Source organism: Dendrobates tinctorius, unplaced genomic scaffold, assembly GCF_039654945.1.
Source record: "Dendrobates tinctorius isolate UK_male_01 unplaced genomic scaffold, ASM3965494v1 ptg000073l, whole genome shotgun sequence".
NCBI classification, from domain to species: domain Eukaryota; kingdom Metazoa; phylum Chordata; class Amphibia; order Anura; family Dendrobatidae; genus Dendrobates; species Dendrobates tinctorius.
The window spans coordinates 11,546,663-11,573,301 of NW_027361741.1; the positions used below are offsets into that span (position 1 = coordinate 11,546,663).

Here is a 26,639-nt window from a genome sequence, read left to right on the forward strand (position 1 = left end):
ATTCGTCTTTCTATTCTGCAAACTCTTTGCTGAGATAATGATACTCATTTCTATATACATCCCCCCGCCTTATAGCAGCAAAGTTATATATAAAATTCATACCATGTTGAGGGACTTTCCGGGGGTCCCGTATATGTTGGTGGGGGACTTTAATAATGTTTTGGACTCCCACTGGGATAGAGGGAATCATGCACCCCTGAAACCGGGAGGTAATCGTACGCCTTTCGGAGTTTTGTTACATGAGCTAGCCCTGACTGACTTATGGAGAAGTCGTAATCCTGATGTCTACCAATATTCATGCTTCTCCTCTACCTTTGTCTCAGTGTCACGCATTGATTTGGCTATGGGTGATGATTTGATGCTGAGAAAAATTTTAGACGTTAATTATTTGCCGAGAACAGTGTCAGATCACTCGCCCATGTCCATTACAATCAAGGGGGGGGATAATAGATTGAAAACTAAACCGTTATGGCGATTTAATCCGTTTTGGCTGCAGCTAGTGGATAAGAATGATAGCTTTAGCTTTGAGATACAGGAACATCTCCGGTTTCATTTGGGTTCAGCATCTAGTTTGACTGTTTGGGAGACTCTGAAGGCATACCTGCGGGGCATGTATATACGTGAGATTTTAAAGCTTAAATCTAATTCCAGAGCAGAATCTCAGATTATACTTCATGAGCTGCTGGATGTGGAAAAGGCTCTCTCCATGCGATTCATTCTCGCCAGTCAGAAAAGGCTAAAAGAGGCACAGTTGAAGGTGACTAAAATGACGCTAGAAACTGCAAAACGAAAACGTATGTTTCAGTCAGTTCAATATTTTGAAAATGCGGAGAGTGTTGGTCATTTGCTCTCGGTTATAACTTCAGCACAGGGGGGAGTCCTCGTTTATAGCCGGCCTTTGGGATGTGGGTGGGCAACTTTTCAATGACACACCGGGTATTTTGAGAATTTTGGAGACTTTTTATACCGAGTTATACTCCTCACACACCAGGGCCTCGACTGAAGACTTTGACAACTTTTTGGGGCCCGCTAAACTCCCACGTCTGACTGACTAGGCGAGACGTATGCTTGATGAGCCGCTGGACTTGGGGGAGCTTGAAGAGGCTTTGGGATCTATGTCCAATGGTAAGGCGCCGGTGGTGGATGGCTTACCGGTTGAGGTGTACAAAAAGTATAAATCTGTACTACTCCCTACCTTGCTGGCTGTGTTCAATGATAGTCTCAGTTCTGGAGCTCGCCCATCTTCTATGCGGGAAGCTATTATTACTGTGCTGCCAAAAAAGGACAAGGACCCGACACTCCCGGCGTCATATAGACCCATTTCCCTCCTGACGGTGGACATTAAGCTCCTGGCGAAGGTTTTGGCCACTCGACTTTCGAAGGTGGTGGAATCGTTAGTACATTCGGATCAGACGGGTTTCATGCCTCGTAAGTCTACGGCCATAAATATTAGGCGACTGTATTTGAACATGCAGGTGAGGGCGGATAATGCGGGGGGGAGGGTGTGGTCCTGTCTCTGGATGCCGCCAAGGCATTTGACAGTGTAGAGTGGACCTACCTCTGGGCAACACTTCGCTGTATGGGGTTTGGTCCGGGTTTTATTAGTTGGATCAGGCTCCTATATTCCGAACCAAAAGCACGAATACGAGCAAATGGATCACTGTCTGACCCTTTTCCTCTTTATAGAGGTACGAGGCAGGGCTGCCCTCTGTCCCCGCTACTCTTTGCTTTAGCGATAGAGCCTCTGGCCTCCAGAATAAGATATGATAAGGGCATCGAGGGGTTCAGATACGGAGGACTGGAGGAGAAGGTAGCACTCTGTGCTGATGACTTGCTTATGTTCTTGGCTGACCCTGATAGATCATTACATAATGTGATGCTGCTCCTTAATTCTTTTGGTGCTGTCTCGGGACTAGTTATTAACTGGGAAAAATCTGCGATTCTCCCTTTAGATCCGATCCCAATCAACGTCACACAGGTGCCGGTTGTAACGACTTTCAAATATCTGGGTATTATGATATCTAATTAATGGATTTTGAATATTTGAATCTCTCGCCACTGATGGCCAGGATTAAGGGAAAGGTTAAGGCCTGGGCTAAGTTGCATCTTTCTGTGGTGGGGAGAGTGAACTTACTGAAAATGGTGATCATGCCGCAGCTTCTGTATGTTCTTCACAACTCCCCAGTCTGGCTCCCTCAAAATAGGTTTTACAAAATTAATGCCATATTTGGAGAACTTATTTGGTTAAAAAAGGGTGCAAGGATCAAATTGGAACATTTACAAAAATCTAAAGAGGAGGGGGGGCTGGCGCTGCCCAATCTATGGCTCTACTTTCTCTCCTCTCAATGTCAGCACATGGCGGGGGGAATGGAGGGCTTCCCAGCGGAGACAGCGGGGGGCCAGTTGATTTTACGGTTTCTTGTGGGTCAGGGGTCGCTGTTATCCAACTTAGAGGCGGGCAGATTTAGACCTTGGGCGTCTAGATATCCTACGGTCCTTCTCATGATTAAAGTGTGGGATAAAATTAAACAGTTAAGAGGAATCACGGGTTTCACAAAATACTCCCCTATTTGGGATAACCTGTATTTGCCGCAAATGAGGTCGCTTAAAGATTTTGCGCAATGGAGGCGAATAGGTATCTGGTGGCTGTCGCAATTAGTGGAGGATGGGGTTTTTAAGTCCTTTGACACACTGAGATGGGATTTTCCGCTCCAACACTCTGTTCTTCCAGTATCTGCAGTTGCGGCATGCCTACACAGTGCAGGACCAAATGAATAGCATAGCTGCAGGCATCCACTAGGGGTTTAATCTCGTTTGTGTACGGTGGACTTCTTTCAATGGTTTTGGTGAAGCATCCGATAGGAGCGCTGGCGAAGTGGGAGCAACAGTTGGGCGCCATTTCAGGGGATCAATGGGAATCTATTCTGCAGATGGTCCCCAGGCTGTCTCTTAGTGAACCCAATCGTTTGTCCCAATTGTATATTCTTTATAGAGTTTATAGAACCCCTAAATGGTTATTTGATATGGGGATGAGGAGGGATTCGCAGTGCCCTAAATGTACGCTCGAGAATGCTGATATCTTGCATATGTTGTGGACGTGCCCCTGCCTGCAGGTATTTTGGATTCTGGTCCTTAATTTGATCCATGTGACTACAGGACAGGATATCCCGAGAGATCCTGTTGTCTGTGTCTTGGGTTATGTGGAGGATGTGGGGGGAGATGAATACCTTCAAACCGCAGTTGCCAGAATGCTTTATGCTGCTAGGAAGCTGATAGCATACCATTGGATTTCTGATAAGGTGCCATCTCGGACAGAATACATCAATAAATTAAACTATATACTCTATAGAGAAAAAGCCATATACCTTAAGAGGGGACGACCGAATACTTTTGAGCAAATTTGGGCTGGTTGACTGGACACCCCAGGTCTGCCAGCAGCGAACCTATTCGTCTAATAGCTGATTTTGGTCGACATTGTTATCCACTGTTATCCACTTTTATGTGCATGTATTTTATATTTTCATAAGATTTGTGCTTTTTGTGTATAATTTTCTTATTTCTTTTGTGGACCAGGCGGGGGTGTGGGGTGTTGGGAGGGGGGGATGGATGGTGATACAGTTGTTTTTTACTTGTTAGTTTTTATTCACATTTTCATTATAACAATCTGATTAAAAAAATACTTCATCCAGCTGAAAACAAAACTAAATAGACAAAGTAGACTTCAAAAAAGGTGCAAATAGAAAAATGAATTTGGGTACAAAGATAAAGGGTACAAAACTAGCAAATTGTCACAATGGCAATGATAGATCAGGGCCAATATGTACCGGTAAATGCTAAAATGCTCTTTCAACATACGTCATTGAGTATTAATGATGGTATAACTGTATAGTATTCTCATTATGCTTCTCTTTGTTTGTAGTTACAGTGCACCATCATTTTCATCTTTCATTAACACATTCCCCATGTTCCACCTCCACCTACTATTTGAGGCCTGAAAGTCAAACTTCAGTGATCCAAACACATGCTGAGGAGTGTTGCCATATCCGTGACATCCCGGGTTTGCTTTAACACACTTTGTTTGATTTTGTATGTGCTGGCGCCAACATCTTTTCAAACAAATCTGATGACTTTCCTGAACATATGCAGGTTGTTTTCATCAATCAGCATTGTGTGTGTGTGTGTGTGTGTGTGTGTGTGTGTGTGTGTGTGTGTATACAGTATCTCGCAAAAGTGAGTACAACCCTCACATTTTTTGTAAATATCTTCTATCTTTTCATGGGACAACACTGAAGATATGCCGCTTTGAAACAATGTAAAGTAGTCAGTGTACAGCTTGTATAACAGTGTAAATTTGGTGTGACCTCAAAATAACTCAACACTCTGCAACTAAAGAGAGCTTGTCAGCAGGATTTTGCGAAGTAAACTGCAGGCATTGTCATGTTGGGGCTGTTACACTGATTAAAATGATACTCCCAGTGAAGAAATCATTTTTGTGGTTCGTGTGTAATATTTGTGTGAAGTTTTCATTTCATAATATACTCGTGCTTTCGGGCGGGCCTGTAGACAGGTTTTATCTTGGTGCTCTTCACCAGAGCAGCAAGAAAAGACCTGCCCACAGTCCCACCCCCAAGCACAAGCATGTTCATCATCATAGATACAGACACAGACAGATACACAGAGAGAGAGACAGACAAACAGAGAGAGAGGTGCAGAGAGAAAGACAGAAGAGAGATGCTGTGGCGGGGTCGCAGACATACTCTGTGATGCTGTGGCGGGGTCTCTGGAAGGGGCTGTCTACATATGAGTGGTATATATATGAGAGTTTCTGTCTCTCTTTTTATGTCTGTCTCTCTGTCTGTGTCTCTCTGTCTGTCTCTATGATGACGAACATGCTTGTGCTTTGGGGTGGGCATGTGGGCAGATCTTTTCTTGGTGCCCTGGCCTAGAACACCAAGATAAGACCTGCCTACAGTCCCGGCCCAAGGCACAAACATAATTAAATGAAAACTTCACACAAACATTACACAAGAACCACAAAGCGGATTTCTTCATCGCAGGTATTCTCTTAATCAGGGTAACAGCACCAACATAACAATGCCTGTAGTTTACTTAGCAAAATCCTGCTGACAGGTTCTCTTTAATGCCTAAACCGCTGGCAACAAAAGTGAATGCACCCCTAAGTGAAAATGGCCAAATTGTGCCCAATTAGTCATTTTCCCTCTCCAGTATCATGTGATTCATTAGTATTACAAGGTCTCAGGTTTGAATAGGGAGCAGGTGTGCTAAATTTGGTGCCATCATTCTCATACTTTCGCATACTGGTGTTAGTGATTGTGGTTCTGTGCACTCAACTGGGAATGATTCGGGTCCGGTGTGACGCTGCTCCGGTCGCAAACGCAGCCATTGTTCTGACCCTGGAGATGGAGCTACCATGCGCTCAGGAAAACCTTTCCAATCTCTTGGAGTGTTGCATTCTTGAGTAGTTGGATGTGTGAGGAGGCGAGATGTATTTCACTGCCCGGGGAACATGGAACGCTGTGTTCCTGGGTTGCCATGCAACGCAGGACGCTGCTGTTTCTGGTACTAGGCTGTGTTGGGATTTTGTCCATTTTACTGTGCAAGTTAGCAGGGAGTGATTTTCTAGGGATGATTGAAAGGTAGTCAACACCTGATCAATTCCTTCAGCATCAGGCGTGCTATTTAACCCTGCTCAGGTCTTTGCTGTTTATTACAGTTTCCATGTGCCTTGGAGGTGATTGGTGCAGGCAATATTGATAGCTTCTTTTCAGGGCTTTCCTTAGGGTTCTTTCCCTGGTCTTTTTGTGCTACACTCCTAAGGGTTCTTGCAGAGGTACCGACCTGGTTCTAGACGAGGCACAGGCTGCATCGCCTGCTGCCAGGCAACAGTGGGCCTGGGAAGGGCTCTGCCAAAGTCTCCCATCTCTGAGAGCTAGTTGAAGAGTATTCCCGGCCCTCAAGGGCACGCCTAGCTGGTCTGCTTGCGCCATGTGCGCCTGGGGCTGCGCCTTTGCTGATTTGGTGCCAGTCTTGCTGGGTTTCTCTGAGTAGCTCATAACAACTGCAGCCTCAACCCCCTGACGAAGCCAGTTCGCTGGTGAAACATGTTGGGGAGGCTTAGGAGCAAGTATATAACACTTGACAGTGGTTGGTTAGTGGGAATGAGTAGCTATAAGTAGCGGCCGCACCATATTCCATACCCTTAAATGCTGAATGTTACTATATAGGAATAGGACTGCTAATTACTAATGAGATACGGCCTACTACGTAAGAAGATTGCCAACACCCTAAAACTGAGCTGCAGCACATTGACCAAGACAATACAATGGTTTAACAAGACAGGTTCCACTCGGAAATGGCCTCGGTCGATCAAAGAAGTTGACTGCATGTGCTTTGCATCATATCCAGAGGTTGTTGTGCAGACACAGGGGTTCAGCGGATGCCCAGGTCTGCTAGCCGAAACCGCGTGGACCAGGTATCGTCCCGCCGAATGCCTGCTGTCCTTTTAATGTGGGCATAACGCTACTCAAACAACACAGGGTGAGGGTAAAACAGTGTGGCAATGCTTTATTGAACCACAAAACAGGCAGAAAACATGTAGAACATCCCCAGCAAAATACCCCAAGATGGTGTACATTAGAGTCTCACGCTTCCGCTGACTCGCCAGGATAATGGCAGCTGTTACTTCAGAGCTCCCAGGGTCGGCTACTTCACATGTGGCACGCACAGAGAGGAGGTAACGACAAGCTTAGGAAGATGACAGTAAATTGAGGAACTAGGCCAGTTGACCCAAACATCTCCATGAAGCCAGGCGACCAGCGGGTCCCAATCCTGGCTTTCTCCAAACATATCCTTGGTTCAGCGATGGTCATTGGAGCAGATCTGTATTCTTCCAGCCGAGGCCGAAAACCCCTAGGTTGTTTCCTGTAGAATGATAGATCTGTGTCCCTCGAGATGGAGCCATGATGAACTGGCAGCAGTCCTGTAGGATCCCCTGGATGTTGGGATGTCTTGTCAGAATCTGTGGCTGTCTCTCTGTCTGTCAGTCTATACCGATGCATGTAACCTATTTTTATACTTAGTAAGTGTCCTTCACTCAGTTTTTACATAAAAGGTAAGAAAGGAGATGAGATCAATTAGCATTGCTTGACTATTTAATCTATTTGCATAGTTTTTCATCCTGTTTTAAAAATCAGCAAACTACCTGGCCTAGAGAATGATTCATTAGCATATCAGTAAACATGACTAGTCATCAAGGATAAGCCCACAATACAAATCGATATTACAGGCTAAAGGGGCCTTTACACATAGCGATATCGCTAGCGATATCGCTAAAGCGTCACCGATTTTGTGACGCAGCAGCAATATCGCTGTGTGATACTTACCTCCGACCGCCTCGCCCGCTGTCTGTCGCTGATCGCGCAGCTCCATTTCTCATCTGGCGCTTCCTGCTGGCGCCGACGAGCGACGCGTGGACGCGGGCGGGAGGACGTCAGGATCGCCGCGTCTGAAAGGTAAGTAACGACCGCTGCTGCGTCGCTACATCGCTGTGAGATCTGCCTGTGTGGCAGCTCACTAGCGACCATTTAGCGATGCACCAGCGATCCTGACCGGGTCGTATTGTTGTCGGGATCGCTGGTGCATCGCTAAATGTAAAGGGGCCTTAACACAATCAAAAGTCTGTTTTCTTGACCAGCCAGAAAGAAATGTTTAAATTCTAAAGCCAGCATACAAATACAGCCTATTCTTTTTGGTTTGCTAAAAATATACGTCTGGTTAATTGAAATACAATGCTGTGTCTCCACAGTTGTCTTTTCAAAATAGACGTATGAGTGCTGCCAGTATTGCTTCAGCGGTTAAAGAGGTGGGGGGGGGTTAGCCTGTCAGTGCTCAGACCATACATCGCACACTGCATCAAATTTATCTGCATGACTGTGATCCCAGAAGGAAGCCTCTTACTAAAGATGATATATGAGAAAGCCCGCAGGATGCTGAAGACAACTAGACTAAGGCAATTGATCACTGGAACCATGTCCTGTCCTCTGATTAAACCAAAATAAGATTATTTGGTACAGATATTGTCAAGCTTGTGTGGTGCAATCAGGTGAGGAGTATAAAGACAAGTGTGTCTTGCCTACAGTCAAGCATGGTGGTGGGAGTGTCATGGTTTGGGGCTCCATGAGTGTTGTCGGATGTGGGGAGCTACAGTTCATTGCGGGAACCATGAATGCCAACATGTAATGTGACATACTGAAGCAAAGCATGATCCTCTCTCTTTGGAAACTGGGCCACAGGACAGCATTTCAGCATTATAATGTACCGAAACACACCTCTAAGATAGCCACTGCCTTGCTAAAGAATTGTCTCCAGACCTAATCCCTGTTGAGCATCTGTGGAGATCTTCAAATGGAAGGTGGACGAGCGCAAGGTCTCTTAACATCCACCAGCTTCTTGATGTCTTCATGGACTAGTGTAAGAGGATTCCAGTGGCAACCTGTGAAGCTCTAGTGAACTCCATGCCCAAGAGATTTAAGGCAGTGCTTTAAAATAATGGAGGCCACACAAAATATTGACACTTTCGGCCTCAATTTGGCCATTTTCACTTAGGGGTGTACTCACTTTTGTTGCCAGGCGTTTAGACATTAACAGCTGTGTGTTGAGTTATTTAGAGGGCACACCAATCATATCTTCAGTGTTGTCCCACGAAAAGATATAATAAAATATTAACAAAAATGTGAGGAGTGTGTATGTATGTGTGTGTGTGTGTGTGTATATATATATATATATATATATATATATATATATATATATATATATATATATATATATACACACACGCATTCTCTGCAGCTGTTGCCAGCTCATACTGCCTACCTTCTCCTGTTACACAAACTCATTTCTAAGTGCTTAGAATTATGGGTAATTAGGTGTACTGCCTTTTGATCAATACAGGTTGTGCAGATTCTCTCAATTACTGTCCAATCATAACTGTTATAAATGAGCATGAGACGCCTGCTTTCCAGCACTTGCCACTTCTTTTTCTCAGTTGGGGTAGAGTCACACACATAGCAGTCGACACTCAGGTTCATTACAGCTGAAGCGGATGTCAGATGGATTCTAACAAAATGACTCTAGATCGCTTGCATATTGTTAATGTCCACGTGATCATGCAGGAACTGTGCAGGCATGAGCAATAAGCATACAATACGCACTGTGACTTTGATGAAGAAGCCGCATTGCGCTTGCATCTCGGCTGCCCTCTGAGTGACCCTGCCTTCAGCATTTAATCGGATCATATTTTTCAAATTCTAATAATTAAATTCTATTGATTAAAATCTGCCTTTGTGTTCCTGATGGTATGTGGTACAGATATCTTCTTGGCTACGTCTTCGAATGTGCACTTCCAGACATGGTTATTCTCTATCCCCCAAACAGCGCAGATAGTTTAACCCTTTTGTGACCATTGTCATCAATGTCCTGAAAACACTTAAATTAAAAAAAAAAATGCGATTACGGTACTTGAGTAAATCAATTCAGTGTGGTCAGATTATACTTAGCACTTTTAGTAGGGAGTGTGTCGCGCACTTCCTATTTATGAATGTAAGTCTAGCCTACAATTGCAAGTCCCTCTTACATTATGACAAGCCTGACCTCTTGTTGAGAATTTTAACTTGTTGAAGGTGCCATGGGTTTACGCAGTGTTGTAAAGATTAACTCACTTCCCAATTCAGTCTGTTGCATAAAAGACACTGGATATATTTCCTGTTTCCCGTGGTGAGTGCACATTCGTGACTGTATAGCAAATTGCTTTATTAAATCAAATCTATCACCAGCAGTGATTTGCTCCAGATTCTGAAAAAAATTGTTTTTGATCAGTATATTCGGTACATTTTCTAATACTGTGTTCCTCTTTAGTGCCTCAGGATTTTATAGATCCTCAGGGGGTTGGGTTACCTTCAATGTGGCAGCCCAGTACTCGCAAATCCTCCTGCTCCTCATGTTCTCAAAGTGGATCTTCAGATGGAGGTCCATCCAATGGATGCAATCATGAGAGGTAAGTGCATAAATTAATTTGTCTTGACTTTTGCTAAAAAAAAGTGCAACTTCTGATGCAACACCAATAGTGAATTTGGGCCATTGCTTAGTGCTCATATAATAAAAATAAGTTTAATTTGCTTCAGACCCTCTTATAGCAACATCCTGTGGGAAAGAAAAGAAAAAATTACTTTTTTAGTGGGATTGTTTGGGTGTTTAATGTGTAAGTGGGCATCAAAGAGAGCGACAATGATCTGGCAGGTTGGATTTCCATTGGCTGTTCCTATTGTTGTCTGGGAGATAAGCCGCTACCAGCTGAGTTTGTATATAATTCAGAACTGTATTTGCGCACTCAGGTTGGTTTCACATTTGCGGACGGAGGGCTGCGGACTTCCTCCGTGAAGCCCCGCCCCCCACCGCATATCCTCTGGTTAGCTCCACCCATTTCTGCATGCGGCCTGCGTACCCTATCTTTAACATTGGGTGCGCAGGCTGTGCCGCAGTATGCGGATGCCGCCGCATGCGTCGTTTTGACAGTGCGGTGACCCACGTAGAACGCATCATGTTGGAATTTTATGCGGGCGCCGCATCGTCAAAACGACACATACTGCAGCAAGGCCTGCGCACCCAATGTTAAAGATAGGGTACGCAGGCCGCATGAAGCCACATGCAGAAATGGGTGGAGCTAACCGGGAGAGGCGCGGCGGGGCTTCACGGAGGAAGTCCGCAGCCCTCCGTCCGCAAATGTGAAACTAGCCTTAAAGAGGACCTGTCACCAGGTTATATGTAGCCATTGTTTGCTCCTCTTTTATTCCCACTACTACCCTGAGCAATCCAACACCTCAATCTTTATCTCTGTCCTTGGGATAGAGTTGGGAAACCCAGATACATTTGTCAGATGTACATCTAATGTATACTGTCATCTTTAGTTTCAATGTGCATCAAATTACTGTACAGTGCTTGGGGTTACACTTCCCTGACTGCAATTTACTGGTGTAAACTTGTGAAGACATATAGCCAGTAAACCATTCTGGAAGATTGCTGCTCTGAAGTGCGCAGCTCAGAGATGAGTACAAAATAAGTATCGCTATGCAATTTATTCACCAAGTTACAATTTTTAGGAAGACTAAGTATATGTATAAATGAAAAAACTGTTGTAAAGAATAAATCTAAACTTTTATTCAGAATATAAAAGTGGCCATGTATTCAAAAATCAAATGATAAATTGTATGCTAATAATTTTACCATGGAAATATTTTTAACCTGAAACTACTTTTATTTAAGAGCACCTCTTAAAATGTTATGCGACAATATGAAGTATCAAATTGTCTCCAGAGCCTTCTATGGATGTAAGTACATCTTTCCATCTATCTGCCTATCTCACTATTGATTTATTCATCAGATTATTCATCTGTCTATCCACATGTTACACATATGATGATTATCTCCACACCAGTAATGTTTGGAATTAAATCGTATTCCCTGAAACTAGTAAATGATTCCCAAATCATACATGATCAGGACTACAGGTGCAGCAGATGGCTAAGCTCTGATGTTTCCATAACACCTGTAGAAGACGTACTGATGGAAACAGTTAGTCACTGTTTCACTTCTTCCTTAACTCCCATTTACAGTTAAGCTCAGTCCATGATTGTTTCCATGATCCCTACAGTTTGAGTCTCCTGTATAGAGACAGATTTTCCCATCTCAACCATGAAAAACTGGCATGGGAATACAAGAAGTATATTCTATTGTTTTTAAGATCAGTGTCTCTCAATTCCACCTAGATTCTGCTGACATCTCTTAGATATATGATCATATAAGATCACTTTGTTGGAGTAACAGTTTCCAAATCGATAACGCACCAAAACCCATTTAGTAGCACCGCTCAAAGATTTTCATCACTGGATCTCTCTGACACAGCAGCTATACACACAGCTATTCAAGTCAATATATCTTTGCTTTGAATTTTGTGACAGATTTTCAGTAATTAAAGGGGATTTCTGGGACTTTTATTTTTTAAGTAAAGGCGTGTAGTTGCTAACAGAGGCAGCTACCTGTGTGTTGTACCCGGCTTTGGTCATTGACCGCTCCTGACAGAGATTCAGCTACTCCTTGTCAACAGAGCTGCAGATTCTCTTCTTGTTGACAAGGTAAGACTACTGGTGTTATGCTGATTGACAGCCGACTCTCCGCTGCCTAATTTAGAGAAGCCGGCTGTCCATTAATATGACACCAGTAGTCCTGCCCTGTCTACAGGAAGAGAAATTGCTGCTCTGTCGACAAGGAGTAGCTGAATCTCTGGCAGGAGCGGTCAGTGACCGGCACTGGGTACAACAGGCAGGTAGTTGGTTGCCTCTGCTAGCAACTGAAAGCCTTTTTTTTTTTTTTTTCTAAAGTTCCGGATATCCCCTTTAAAGGGAATACTGTATATATATCCTCCTTCACTAAGACTTGCCTGAGTGGAAGCTTAGAATCTGATAGAAGCTAGCACTGCTGATGTGCATGTGAAAGTGAGCGTTTACATTTAGTTTGCTATTATGCATTTTTTTTTTCTGTTATTTCTAAAAAGTTTACCAATAGCCAACGCTTAAACCAAGTAAGCAGCTACCACTTGCAGTGAAAAGGTTTTTCTGTATTGAAGATAATTGGTGTTTCAACATATGTACAGGGCATGCTGCAAAGCAAGTTGCACTGTGAGCATCACTTTTGTAAATGTCTCCTCATATCACCACAGTAAATTGACAAAATTCAGCCACATATTCACAATATGTAGACTCGACCTCATGTAGTTTAATCCTTTAGAGAAGATGCAAAATAAAAAAAACTCCCAGCAATTCCTCCCTTAAGGGCACTCTGAGGGCCTACTTACATTATGAAGTAAGCACATATCCATGTAGTGCAGCTTTCCCCTAGAAGAAGCTTACCTGTAGTTACAAAATGCATATGCTTCTTTTCAAGAAAACAATCTTCGAAGTAAAATACAAACTAGTGACTTACTGAGCCTGTGTAGTCTGGAATACCATACCTCAGTCAGACAGGCCACCCAGCTCCTCCACCTGCTTCAGTAAATGAAGCCTGTGCTGTCAATCATTAAAAAGAAAGGCGGAGTTAGGAAGGCATATTCACTGTGGAATGGTGATCCCGTCCTCCCACTAGGCAATTCTGCTGTTTGAATATTTTTTATTTATGCTGTTTACCATGCAGTATACACTATTTGTTAACTTTACTCCTTGTATTGTTACGTTTTTTACTTTTTACAAATTTTCATGAATTTTATTTAACTTTTTTATACCACTATAAGGCTATGTGCCCACGTAAGCAGATTTTTCCAAAGCAAAACCGGACTCCTTTGCAAGAAATCCGCATTTTTTTTTTCTTGTTTTTTGTGCGGTTTTTTCTGGAGCATCCTAATACAATGAACATAGTGGCAAATCCGCAGATTTTCCGCAAAATTAATGAACATGCTGCGTTTTTTTCCACGATGCGTTTTTTTTTTGCGGGGAAAAAAAACGCATCATGGGCACAAAAATTGCAGAATGCATTCTAATAATGGGATGCTTAATGTATGCGTTTTTTAAGCGTTTTTGCCGTGAAAAACGTGAAAAAAAAGCGAAAAAAACCTGAACGTGGACACACAGCCTAAGACTTGATAATTATTTTACTTGTAAGAGTTAATACATTATATTACCACAGTAAACTAATAGATTTGGTGACTCTCAGTGGAAAAACTGACCTGGTCAACTACATAGGGCAGTGTCCTTTGCTGCCATATTTAGCCAATGACCCCTGCGGGAGGCCCCATACTTTTGATTACATAGAATGCCGTCACTTGATCACTTTTGACCACTGCATCTGACTTATTGAACAAAGAATGTTATAAATTGCTCCTATTTTGTCCAATACCACTGAAAGACAGCTGTCAATCACAGTTGTTCTTCTAAGGGTAATCATTGTACAACCCTGTAATATGCTAGTGTTGCTGAGTTTTCACTTTAAAAAAAAAAATATAATATGTGTGTGTGTGTATATATAATATGAGATGCGTGTTTTTCCTTTTTATTTTAAAGAAAAATCTAATTTTTTATTGTAGGGCTTGCCTACTGCAGACACTTGTCTACTGTTAGAACACATTTATCTGCATTGGTAAATCACAAAATAGTCTATCCTGATGTCCCAGTTGATGCAAGCTTCGGCCTTACTTTAGATATGTGGCAAAAATATTTGGAAGATAGTACGGTGAGTTAATATTTTTTATGGCAAATCCCTTCTTAATACTTTATTACAATGTAAATTGTTAATTAGAAAGCCACATTGCATTTAACTGCTCCGTGGGGATTTATCTACACTTTGTAAAACAGGAGTCAACAACCTTTATTTGGTCATATTCCACATTATCAGCGCTATATGATGGTGCCACATCAAATCTTAATGGCGTCTTCCTACAAACAATATTTAAATGTTAGATAGATGGCACTTGTTCTGCTAGTACAGAGCACCCAAACCCACTGTCACCATATGGAAAACACAACAAGACCCAGTCAAAGTCCAGACCTAAGTCCCATTTAGAGTCTGTGGCAAGACTTGAAATTTGCTGTTCACAGATGCACTACTTGCAGTCTTACTGACCTAGAGCTGGTTTGCAATAAAAGAACGGGCAAAGATTTCAGCCTATAGATATGTAAAGTTAATAGAAAAATACCCCATAAGACTTGCTATATTAATTGCAGAGAACCGTGGTCCTACAGAGTATTGACTCATGGGGGCGTCATACAATGCACGTCACAATTTTCAGATTTATATCTTTTAAATATTTAGAAAACCACATATCATTTCTTTTAGACTTTACAAATACTTACTATTTTGGGTTAAGGTTTATCATATGTAATCCCAATAAACTAAATTTAAGTTTCTGAGTGTAACATGAAAAAATATGGAAAAGTTCATGGGGTATGAATACTTTTTCAAGGCACTGCAGTAGCAGAAAAGAGGATATACTTGAGAGGAAATTAGAACATAATGGATTAAATAATAAACGTGGAGGGAAAACATAAAGGATAAAATGGAAGCGAATAAGACAAATTAAAATGGAGACACATAGTACAAAAATGACGTAAATAGCCAAATACATTAAAAATTAGAATATTTATGTAGAAATACATTTTAATGTATATTTTATATTTTCAAGTTGCATTTGTTTGGTAATCAAATGCGGCATCCAAATGGCTTAAAGGATTTGTCAACTACTTTAAATTAACCCCCCAATGTATCACCCCGGGGCCCCTAATGAACTTTGTAAATACCTCATGTTGCTTATACTGCATGTGAGCGGCGCTATAGCTGGCTGCTCACAGGCAGCACGGGACCCCCAGCTGTAGCCACCTCTTGCTTCCTCTGACGTCTGACAAGTGCTGGCAGCAGCCAGGGGTCCCTTTTCCGCCTTCCACGTTGGCTGCCAGGCTGTGGGCGAGGTTATCCCCCCATGTCACACTCGGCATCCACCGTGCGACCATTCATTGAGAAAGCGTGCGGTGGATGCTGGGTGTGATGCGGGGGATAACCCTGCCCACAACCCAGCAGCCACCACAGGGACCCAGCACTGAGTCACGCCTCACTTGTCGTGACGTCAGTGCTGGGTCACGTGCTGCCTGTGAGCGGCCACGGATAGCGCCGCTCACAGGCAGTATAGGCAACATAAGGTATTTCCAAAGTTCATTAGGGGCCCCGGGGGGATACATTGGGGGGTTAATTTAAAGTAGTGGCAACCCCTTTAAATAAAGGATTATGAGATATACATGTTACAGTCATGTGTGTGTTTATCGTACATGTGGACAAAAATATTAAAAGTAATAGATAATTACATGGTCCATGAAGGCAGACAGACGCTAGAAATCTCTGCCGAGAACCTCTCCAGAAGTCCACTCAATCTCACAGTGAATGATGGATATATAAGAAAGACTAAAGGCGCACCTTAAATACACATAATAACTACAATAGTTTTATTAGCATATAATAAAAACAGGTAAAAGGGAGAGGAAAACTCAGGGTCACACCTGAAAATCTAGAAGATGTTAAACCTACAAAAAACAGTCATGCTCCCTATTTAAACCTTTCGGAGAGAGGGTTTGCAATTTATGAATCCAAAAGGACTCGGGTAGTTTAAATTGACCAGAAGGTAAAAACTGTTCCAAAACTTGGAAACAAAGTGAGTTAATATTGTGGTTGTTAGAGCTAAAATGTTGTAGAATAGGTAATTAACTAAGATTTCGCCTAATTGATTCATAAAGTCCAAACCCTCTCTCCAGAAGGTCTCAGTTACTTTGCTTGCTGATTATGTAAAGTGCAGCATTTTTCTTCAGAATTATGCTATTTGTAGAAAAATAATATAAGCATAAGGAGTATTCAAAATGTCTTTTTTTTCTCTTCAATCAGAGGTATGAAGAGCAAGAACTTTTGCGTCTTATTTATAATGGGGGAATTCCGCATGAGATCCGTAAAGAAGTCTGGCCTTTTCTTCTTGGGCACTATAAGTTTGGGATGACAAATGCTGAGAGGAGAGAGGTACCGTACTTCTCAGAGTAAACCTTCCATTCCAACGAAGAATTGCAATGATATGTATTGCACCATGTTCTTTCAAAACATGGCATAATATTCATTTTACTTTACCGTTCTAATATTAGACACAGTCTACTTATAACCGGAAGCTTCAGCAGACATTTGATTAAGCAGTGCCGGTTTGGCATGGCTCCATATAGTATTATTACACTGTGGGAATCTTCTAAATGTTATGATACACAGACCTGATCATAAGAAAATCATTAGGCTTTAATAACCCGTGGTGATCGTATTGCATGCAGTCATCTGTGTCATACTCTGATGTTATTGTGAATTCACGGCAGACATTTTGTCTTGCCTTTGCTTTATCCTTGGGCTAGGTGGACGATCAAATCCGGGCCTGCTATGAACAAACTATGGCAGAGTGGCTTGGTTGTGAGGCTATTGTGCGGCAGAGAGAGAAGGAATCTCACGCAGCGGCTCTCTTGAAGTGTTCTTCTGGAGCCAGTCTAGACATACAAATCCAGAGAATGATGCATAGGGACTCCACAGTCAGCAATGAGGTTGGTTGCAGCATTCAAGATGCAATTTAATAATATTACTGTGAAGCTGTGAGTTCCAACTCCTATCTTTACAGGCTCCATCGCCAGAAATGACCATTATTTATTTAATATACAGAGATATTTTTAACTAAAGACCTTGGAGCAGCATAAATATCTAGTATAAAGGTCAGGAGGAAAAACCGACAAGGTGATAACTGATTTTTCTATCACCAGTAGAACACCCTTGTTATCACAGTTATTTTTTTGTATACATAGGGACCCTAAAATTGATAAAAAAAAAATAGTTATTAAAGTTAAATATAGAATATTGTACAAGGTTGTGCTTTTACACTGCCATAGGACTCCAAAAGGATTTTCCCTCTTTTCTTTAAAGAGATTAGCAACTTTCTAATGTGGGCTGTTTACTCTGTATATACTGTCAATTTATATGTAAGCTTTTTCAACTTTGTAACTATGTAATTGACATCAGGGCTTCCACAATGCACTGCTCTTTGGTAACAGGTATCTTGCAAATTATGAATCTACTTTTCTGTATGAATGGAGAATAACATCAGATTATTAAAGGGAATCAATCAGTCGCCAGGTTTTTGCCACCTAATTTGAGACCAACATAGTGTAAAAACAGAGATCCCTGATTCCAGTGATGAGTCACTTACTTGGCTGCTTGCTGTAGTTTTGATAAAATCACTATTTATCAATAGAGAACTAGTTGTTTTGTGCCATTTAGTACTACATATTCATGAGCTCTGTATAGCCCTTCTTTCTGCTTGTGCACAATGTGAAAAGAAAGTAGCCAATCAGTGGTTAGGGCAGGTTATACAGAGCTCAGCTGTCACAATGTGCCAGTCTGAAGTAAGGGAGAGGGAGGGCCTGCAACTGTCCCTTGAGCTGAGACCCTCACTATCCCTTTTCCAGAAGTATTCTTGAAGGTAGAGAGGCCTGGGTCTCCAACTTTACTGTGCTCCTGAATGCACACTGAAACTACTCCCTCCCCCACTCTGGATGGTATGGGACTGACGTGAAACGGATAGCACAAACCGGGCAGACAGGGGTAACAGACTGGGATGAAAGGAAACTGCAATCATACAAAGAAACAACAAAGTGGAAAACAAAGGAACAGTAGGGGCGACCAAGCAAATGGGAGAGAATAAGGAAATACACACTACCAAAACCACACAGTTATCTCCTAGAGAAGACACAAACAGATTGTCACAAAAGGATCACCAAACTGGGTAGTTGTAAGCTATCACCAGCAGGGAACAGAAGTAACACTGAGGTTCAAATAAAGGCCCCTGCGGAGTGATAGGATAGGCCAAATAGTATTTGGAAAACACCTGCTATAAGACAGGAGTGGCTCAAAAGGCACATGGTAATCAGCACTTGACCAGCAACCGGATCTCCAGTGGCTCAGTGGATAGAGACGCCGGTAGACAAACACAAAACTGTTGGGTCGAATCCTGAGACATCACATCAACATTCAGACAACTGCAAGATCTGCAGCAGATAAAACATTGATTTTATCCAATCTAGAGCAAGCAGCAGTGTAAGGCTGGTTTCACATTGGCGTACCTACGGTTAACATGGCGTACGCATGGTCTTGCGTTTGCATGCGTTTTTCTAGGTGTGCATCTAGATGCGCCGCTCGCAGCATGTTGCCTTTTTGGGTCCGCCCAAAGGCGTAAAAAAACCGCATGCGTACGATTGTGCACGGAATGCGTCAAAACAACGCATTACAGTCTATGGGAACGCAGGCATACGCTTGGATATTTTTTGAGTAGACAAATCTAGACACTGGTTTAAACCACCCCCTACACAAAGAAACATTGTTTGGGGGGTAGTGTATATAAAAATAAGGTGTTGGCACTGGCAGTCCACTTTGACACCTAGAGAATGCATGCAAACGCTGCGTTGTTTTTTTTCGTCATGCGTACGCTGATGTGTATAAAACGATGCGTTTGCTTGCGTTTTTGCATGCGTTTCTACTTGCGCATGATGCACTGCGCACAATGACGCAAATGTGAAACTAGTCTAAGGCTAGTTTCACACTAGCATTTCTCAGAGATGCGCAGAGCTGCGGACGTCCTCCGTGTAGCTCCGCCCATTGCCGCACCTCCTCCAGTCTGCTCCGCCTACGGCCGCATGCAGCCTGCGTACCTATCTTTAACATTAGGTACGCAGGCTGTGCGGATGCGTCTGCATGCGTCGTTTTGACGATGCGGTGAAAAAAAATCCAACTCGTTGCATCCAATGCAGGTCGCCGCATCGTCAAAACGATGCATGCAGACGCATCCGCATACATCCGCACGGCCTGCGTACCTAATGTTAAAGATAGGTACGTAGGACGCATGCGGCCGTGGGCGGAGCAGACAGGAGAAGGTGCGGCAATGGGTGGAGCTACACGGAGGACGTCCGCAGCCCTGCGCATCTCTGAGAAACGCTAGTGTGAAACTAGCCTAAGTGACACATTGCTGGAATTACAGTCACTGCCCCTACATCATTCTGCTCAGATGGGGTAACAAAAACCTGGTGACAGATTCCCTTTAAAAACAGAACATGATAAATAAAACTATTTACAGGCATTTGTAAGATGTACATAGAAGTGTATTATGCTTCATTTAAAGGGAATACTTCAGCTGGATTTCACTTCCCACACTATGTATTTGTGAATGCAGACAAGTCCAGCAATACCTTTACATGGCCAATCCATTCCTCTGTTACTGAGAAATTAACATTTGAATTGATATGCAAATGAGGCTGTATATCACAAGCCTACCTCACTTGAGAGAGAGAGATTGATTTGTATGTCCCGGGAGGGAAACTGCAGCAGCGGAACCGCAAAAAAGAAATTACATGCTCCAGAAAATAAACCGCAGCAAATCTACGCGGATTTTTCTGCAGCATGTGCACAGCGGATTTGGTTTTCCATAGGTTTACATGGTACTGTAAACCTCATGGAAACTGCTGCGGATGCGCAGGAACAAAACCGCTGCGGATCCGCGGCAAAATCCGCAACGTGTGCACACACCCTTAAACTGCTCAGAACAAGCTGCAGCTGCCAGTCAGACTTGGTGGGCAATAAAATGCTCATCTTACTGTCAGGTTTATAATTGTATCAGCCTCCTCTGGATAATTTAATAATTTATGCCACGTGAATTCTGAAATCTGGTGATAGATACATTTGAAGGTTTCAGTTTCTAAAACTACAATGATTATATCGAAAAATGTCAATGAAGTACAACTTTGATGCTCATTACAATACCATTGCATTTAAATTGTATTTTCAGTCTTCCCAGAGCTGTAGTTCTGATCGACAAAATCATGCTCGTCTGCAAAGTGACTCCAGCACAAGCACACAGGTAAGGAAAGGTTTGCTGGATATTGTAGCAGACGTGTTATTATGCCAATAGCTAAACATGTTCATATGCATATACTGTAATTTATGCTTGATTTGAATGGGAGGAAGGACGTGTTAATTTCCTTCAGATACAAAACTTTCTCACATTTTTCACAATTGTAGCTTGTAATTGAATAATGCATTAATATTAGTATAATTTCCGTTGCTGAACTTTTGCACAGAATTGACTCTATTGTGCTTTGGATTGACATTCACTCTAGTTGTAGAAATTTTGTAGGGTTTTCTTATAAGATTTTCCTAAAGACAGATTTTGGAGAGTGAGTTCTCACTTTACTCGACCATTATGCTCAGTCTCCAGGTAGATACATTTTCATGGAGTGTAGATATGTGTTCCCCACACCAAAGAAACTTTTTTTTTTTTTAAAGTTTTCACAAGTGCAGACGTAAACTAATTAAAGAACCACTATTTGGACATCTTTTTCTCATATGCCTCGCTTAGCCCGTATAAAATAATAAAGCCTATATTCGCGTCCCATGCTGGAGTCGTTCCCTCAGTGTTTGGTACTCGCTCTCCCCAGGGCTATCGTGCAGTGTTGACATGTGACCGCTGCGTAGTGATGGGCAGTCCGGCTCTTTTTGGTGAACTGGCTCTCACGGCTCCGTTCACAAAAAAGAGACGGCTCTTTTTGGATCCTGAATGGATCCCTATTGCGTACATGTTCAGGCGTCCAAAACTACGCCCACCTACCACATAAACCCCGCCCACTTTCTAGGAACCAATTAAATTGCGGAGTTTTGTTTGGGTGGGCGGAGTTAGGCCTGTTTCACACTTGCTTTTTTTTGCAGCGCGTTTTTCCCGCAAAAAAACGCATTGAAAAACGCATACAAAAGCGTACAACTGCTGCGTTTTTTTCAAGCATTTTTATGAGCATGCATGAAAAAAACGCAGCGTTTTTATGCGTTTGTATGCGTTTTTAGTGCGTTTTTACCGCGTTTGCGTTTTTTTCCAACATTAGGTGGCCCCTCACACTAACCCAAACCATGACTTTACTAACCCTAACCCTGACCCTAACCCTAACCCTTAACCAAACCATACTTAACCCTAACCCTGACCCTAACCCTTAACCAAACCATACTTAACCCTAACCCAAACCCTAACTAACCTTAACCCTAACCCTGACCCTAACCCTTAACCAAACCATACTTAACCCTAACCCTGACCCTAACCCTTAACCAAACCATACTTAACCCTGACCCTAACCCTTAACCAAACCATACTTAACCCTAACCCTGACCCTAACTCTTAACCAAACCATACTTAACCCTAACCCTGACCCTAACCCTAACCCTTAACCAAACCATACTTAACCCTAACCCTGACCCTAACCCTGACCCTAACCCTTAACCAAACCATACTTAACCCTAACCCTGACCCTAACCCTAAACCCCCTTAACTAACCCTAACTCTAACCCAAACCCCTAAATTCCATGGTTAACAAAAAAAAAACGCATGTGCAAAAAAACGCATACATAAGCATGCCAATGCGCACCCATAGACTTATATTGGGTGTCTTGCTGTAAAAAAACGCATTGCGCGCGCATGCGTTTTTTTGAGGCAAATCGGACGCACAAAAAATGCAACAAGTTGCATTTTGTGCGCCCGAGCGCATACCGCAAAAAAACGCATGCACGGTAAAACGCGTACAAACGCATGTGTATGCGCACATAAGCGCATCCCATGCAAAGTATAGGAAAAAAAAACGCATGCGCTATTTAGCGCTAAATTACCGCGAAAAAAACCGCAAATGTGAAACCAGCCTTACGTCTGCCAAACACCGGGATTTTACGCCCATTGAGAGCCATTCAGGGATTTTAGTGGCTGTCACTGGGGTGCCGGCCCCCATCGTTCACAGCAGGGAGCCGGCTCTTTGTGTCGGATCGTTCGCGAATGACACATCACTACCCCTGCGCCCAGGGATGCCAGCGCTGATTGGGCACTGACATCATATGTAACAACACCGCATGAGAGCCCCGGGGAGAGCTAGTGTGAACACTGCAGGAACAGCATCGGCACAGGAGGTGAGTATAAGCTTTATTATATTATCGGGGCCAAACATTTTGATCAAGAAGGGGTTGTCCTAGTAGTAGACAACCCTTTTATGGTCCAATGCACAATTATCGTGAACAAACATTCCTAGGAATTCTCACTTCAAAATATTTGTGCAGTCTGAATAGGATGGTGATCACACAATAAGCAAGAAAAACGCTTGTTCATCGAGTGAAATTATCTTTTGGGCTGCACAAAAGATAATCTTTCTCGGCAGCAGTGCATTGTCCTGTATAAACAGGACCTGCACTGATGAGAACAATGGCAGCCTCAGCGCACTGTATTATCTATTACTGAGCGTTCTTTGGACATCAGAAACAGAAGGCATATTGTTTTGTAATTTTCAAACTTTTAATTTTAATGCCCTTAAACCAGAGAGTTATATCGCACAAAATAGTTAATAAATAACATTTCCCACATGTCTACTTTACAGCAGCACAATTTTTGAAACATATTTTTTTTTGTTAGGAAATTACCGTAGATGGGTTGAAAGTTGACCAGCGATTTCTCATTTTTCCAACAATAAAGTCTACCAAACCATTTTTTTAGGGACCACGTCACATTTGAAGTGACTTTGATGTGCCTAAATGACAGAAAATATCCAAAAGTGACACCACTCTAAAAAATGCACCCCTGAAAGTACTCATAACCACATTTAAGAAGTTTATTAACCCTTCAGGTGCTTCATAGGAATTAATGGAATGTGGAAGGAAAGAATTAACATTTTTAACTTTTTTTCACAAAAATGTTACTTTAGACCCAATTTTTTTTCACAAGGTTAACAGGAGAAAATGTAGCCCAAAATTTGTTGTACAATTTCTCCTGAGTAAGGCGATACCCCATATGTGGGTTAAAACTTCTATTTGGGCGCACGGCAGGGCTCGAAGGGAAGGTGCAACGTTTAGATTTTTGAAACCAAAATTGTCTGGAATCAAGAGCGAACGCCATATCGCATTTGGAGAGCCCTTGCTGTGCATAAAGTTGAAGCCCCCAAGTGACCCAATTTTCGAACCTAAATCCATCAAGGAATTTATCTAGATGCGTGGTTAGCACCTTGAACTCCCAGATGCTTCACAAAAGATTATAAATTAAAGCCATGAAAATAAAAAAACTTTTTCCCACAAAAATGTTTTTATCCCCAATTTTTTTTATTTTAACAAGGGTAACAGAAAAAATTTACCCCAAACTATGTTGTGCAATTTCTTTTGAGTACTCTGTGGGGGAAAACTATTGTTTGAGTGCATGGCTGGACTCAGAAAGGAAGGAGTGACGTTTTGGAACACAGACTTTAATGGAATTGTCTGCGGGTGTCATGTTGCGTTTGGAGAACCACCGATGTGCCTAAACAGTAGCAACCCCCCACAAGTGACTCGATTTTGTAAAATAGATCCCTCAGGGAATTTATCTAGACATGTGACAGCTTGAACCCACAGGTTCTTCAGAGTTTTACAATGTTGATCTGTGACAATGAAAAAATATATATATTATTTCCCACAAAAATTTTGTTTTAACACCGAGGTTTTGCATTTTCATAAGGATAGCAATATAAAATGGACCCCAAAATTTGTTGTTCAATTTCTACTGGCACACCAAAACCCCATATGTGGACAAAAACTACTTTTGAGGCACAGTGGAAAGCTCAGAAGGGAAGAAGCGCCATGTTGGATTTCACATTTCGTTGGACTGGTTTGAGGGTGCCATGTCACATTGGCAGACCTATTGAAGTGCCAAAACAACAGAAACCCCCCTATAAGTGACCTCATTTTACAAACTACACCCTTCAATGAATTTATCGAAGGGTGCAGTGATCATATTGACTCGACATGTACCTCACAGAATTTTATTCCACTGGGCGGTGATCGAAGAATAATTACATTTTTACCACAAAAATGTTGTTTTAGCCCTAAGATTTTAATTTTTCTAAGGGCCAGTAGGAAAAAAATGGACCACAGTTTGTTGTAAAAATTTCTCCTGAGTGCGCCAATACCCTACATGTAATTGCAAAATACTTTTCAGGCACAGTGAAAAGCTCAGAAGGGAAGAAGCGCCATATTATAGTGCTGATTTTATTGTTATGGTTTGCGGGTGCTGTAACCCACTGGGAGAGCCCCTTAGGTAACAGAACCCCCCATAAGTGACCCAATTTTACAAACTACACCTCTCAATGAATTAATCTAGGGGTGCAGTGATCATATTTACACCACAGGTGAGTCACAGAATTTTATACCATTGGGCAGTGAAGAAAAAATAATTGCATTTTACCACCAAAATTTTGTTTTATCCCCAGATTTTACATTTTCACCCTGGGAAATGGGTAAAAATTGCACCAAAATTTGTCCCACAATTTCTACTGAATGTAGAAATACCCTATATGTGGCTGTACAGTATTGCTTAGCCATACGGCGAGACTCGGGAGTGACTGGAGCACAGATTTTCCTAGAATAATTTGCAGACTCCTTATACAGAGCCCATAGGTGTCAAAAGAGCCAAACATCCTGTCAGGTGACCCCATCTTGGAAATTATACCCCGTTAGGAATTAATCTAAAGGTGTAGTGATGATTTTGACTCCATGGGTGTTTACCAGAAACAAGCAGCAGTGGATGTTGCTGAGTGAAAATTGTAAGCTGACATTGTATTCACCAGTTCGTTGCAGTGCCCAGAACATTGCAGTGGCCAGTACGTTATGCCCAGCTTGTGCTTCTGGAGACACGCACCTGTAAATTAGGCAGGCTTTCATTGCTACAGAAATGCCAAACATGTGACCGCTAAATGTGATTTAATCACACTGGGAGTCAGAAGGGGGAGGGGGGCCTTTGGATTTGGGAGCACAGAATTTTCTGGATTTCTTTTGGGGGGTGAGGAGCCATGGCGCTTTTTCAGAGCCTTTGTGCTACCAGTGGAATACACCTATATTTCCATTGATATATTATGGACCGTAGTGGGGACTTACTTTTTTTGTGCGTTGATTTTAAGCTTTTGTTGGGAACATTTTACTGAAAATTTTGGATCATATTTATCACGCACTCTATGCTGAGCACTTACTTTGGGGTTTCCATCTAAATCTCAGAGTGACCCGATTCAGGTGAAACTCTCGAGGGATCCATTCACCATAATGAAGCAGCAGAGTTAATCTGGCCTTCATCTGGCCTCTGTTCAAAGTTGTATTCTTTTCAGAAGTGTACAAAGCTGTGGCAGACTGCACTTTTATGCACTCCTAAAAAGATGGACACCGCAGGATCATAGGCAGACAGCATGCAGTGTCTCCATCTGCCTCATAGGGAATCTTCCTCTGGGGGTTCTGTCTGAATCATGTATTTCAGAGATTTACTCGGAAACCCCAGTGTAAGTGCTCAGCGTAGAGCGCAGGATAAGTGTGAGCCAAGTCTTAGGCCGGTTTCACATTTGCGCTTTATAGCGCAGAGACGGCCTGCGCACGGCCGCCGCTAAGCCCCGCCCCTGCCGGCTCCCTGCCTGCCCCTTCCGGTCATTGCCGCCTACTAGCGCACATGGACGCTTGCGATCTGCGCACCCTATCTTTAGCATAGGGTGCACTGGCCGTGCGCTAGCAGGATTTTTCCGTGCGCTGCGCACTTTTGAAGGTGCGCCCGTGTGTGCCGAACGCAGCATGTTGCATTTCGGCGCGCACGGCGCACCTTCAAAAGTGCGCAGCGCACGGCAAAATCCTGCTAGCACACGGCCAGCGCACGATCTGCGCACCCTATGCTAAAGATAGGGTGCGCAGATCGCAAGCGTTCATGTGCGCTAGTAGGCGGCGATGACCGGAAGGGGTGGGCAGGGAGCCGGCAGGGGGCGGGGCTTAGCGGCGGCCGTGCGCAGGCCGTAGCTGCGCTATATAGCGCAAATGTGAAACCGGCCTTACAGCGATCTTTGGAAAACAGATTGAACAAATCAACTGCAGGTTGAAGAATTGGTTTTATTTATCCTTTACGCCGTTCCTCATGCGGTGTATTTGATTAGACGACTTTATTCTTCAGGTTGGTGCGA

General features: G+C 42.8%; 1 protein-coding gene across 2 annotated transcripts in view; it reads left to right on the forward strand.

Annotated features, from left to right (window-relative positions):
- The window catches only part of SGSM1 (small G protein signaling modulator 1), a 444,365-nt gene that overhangs the window by 310,729 nt on the left and 106,997 nt on the right, over positions 1-26,639 (forward strand). The window contains exons 13-19 of one of the 2 annotated variants that reach the window (XM_073582650.1): positions 3,956-4,057; positions 9,934-10,072; positions 11,338-11,402; positions 14,147-14,292; positions 16,486-16,614; positions 16,989-17,171; positions 20,456-20,527. In XM_073582650.1, coding sequence (XP_073438751.1) covers positions 3,956-4,057; positions 9,934-10,072; positions 11,338-11,402; positions 14,147-14,292; positions 16,486-16,614; positions 16,989-17,171; positions 20,456-20,527 — 836 coding nt within the window. The remainder of the gene's footprint in view (positions 1-3,955; positions 4,058-9,933; positions 10,073-11,337; positions 11,403-14,146; positions 14,293-16,485; positions 16,615-16,988; positions 17,172-20,455; positions 20,528-26,639) is intronic. The other variant, XM_073582649.1, reaches the window with a different exon arrangement.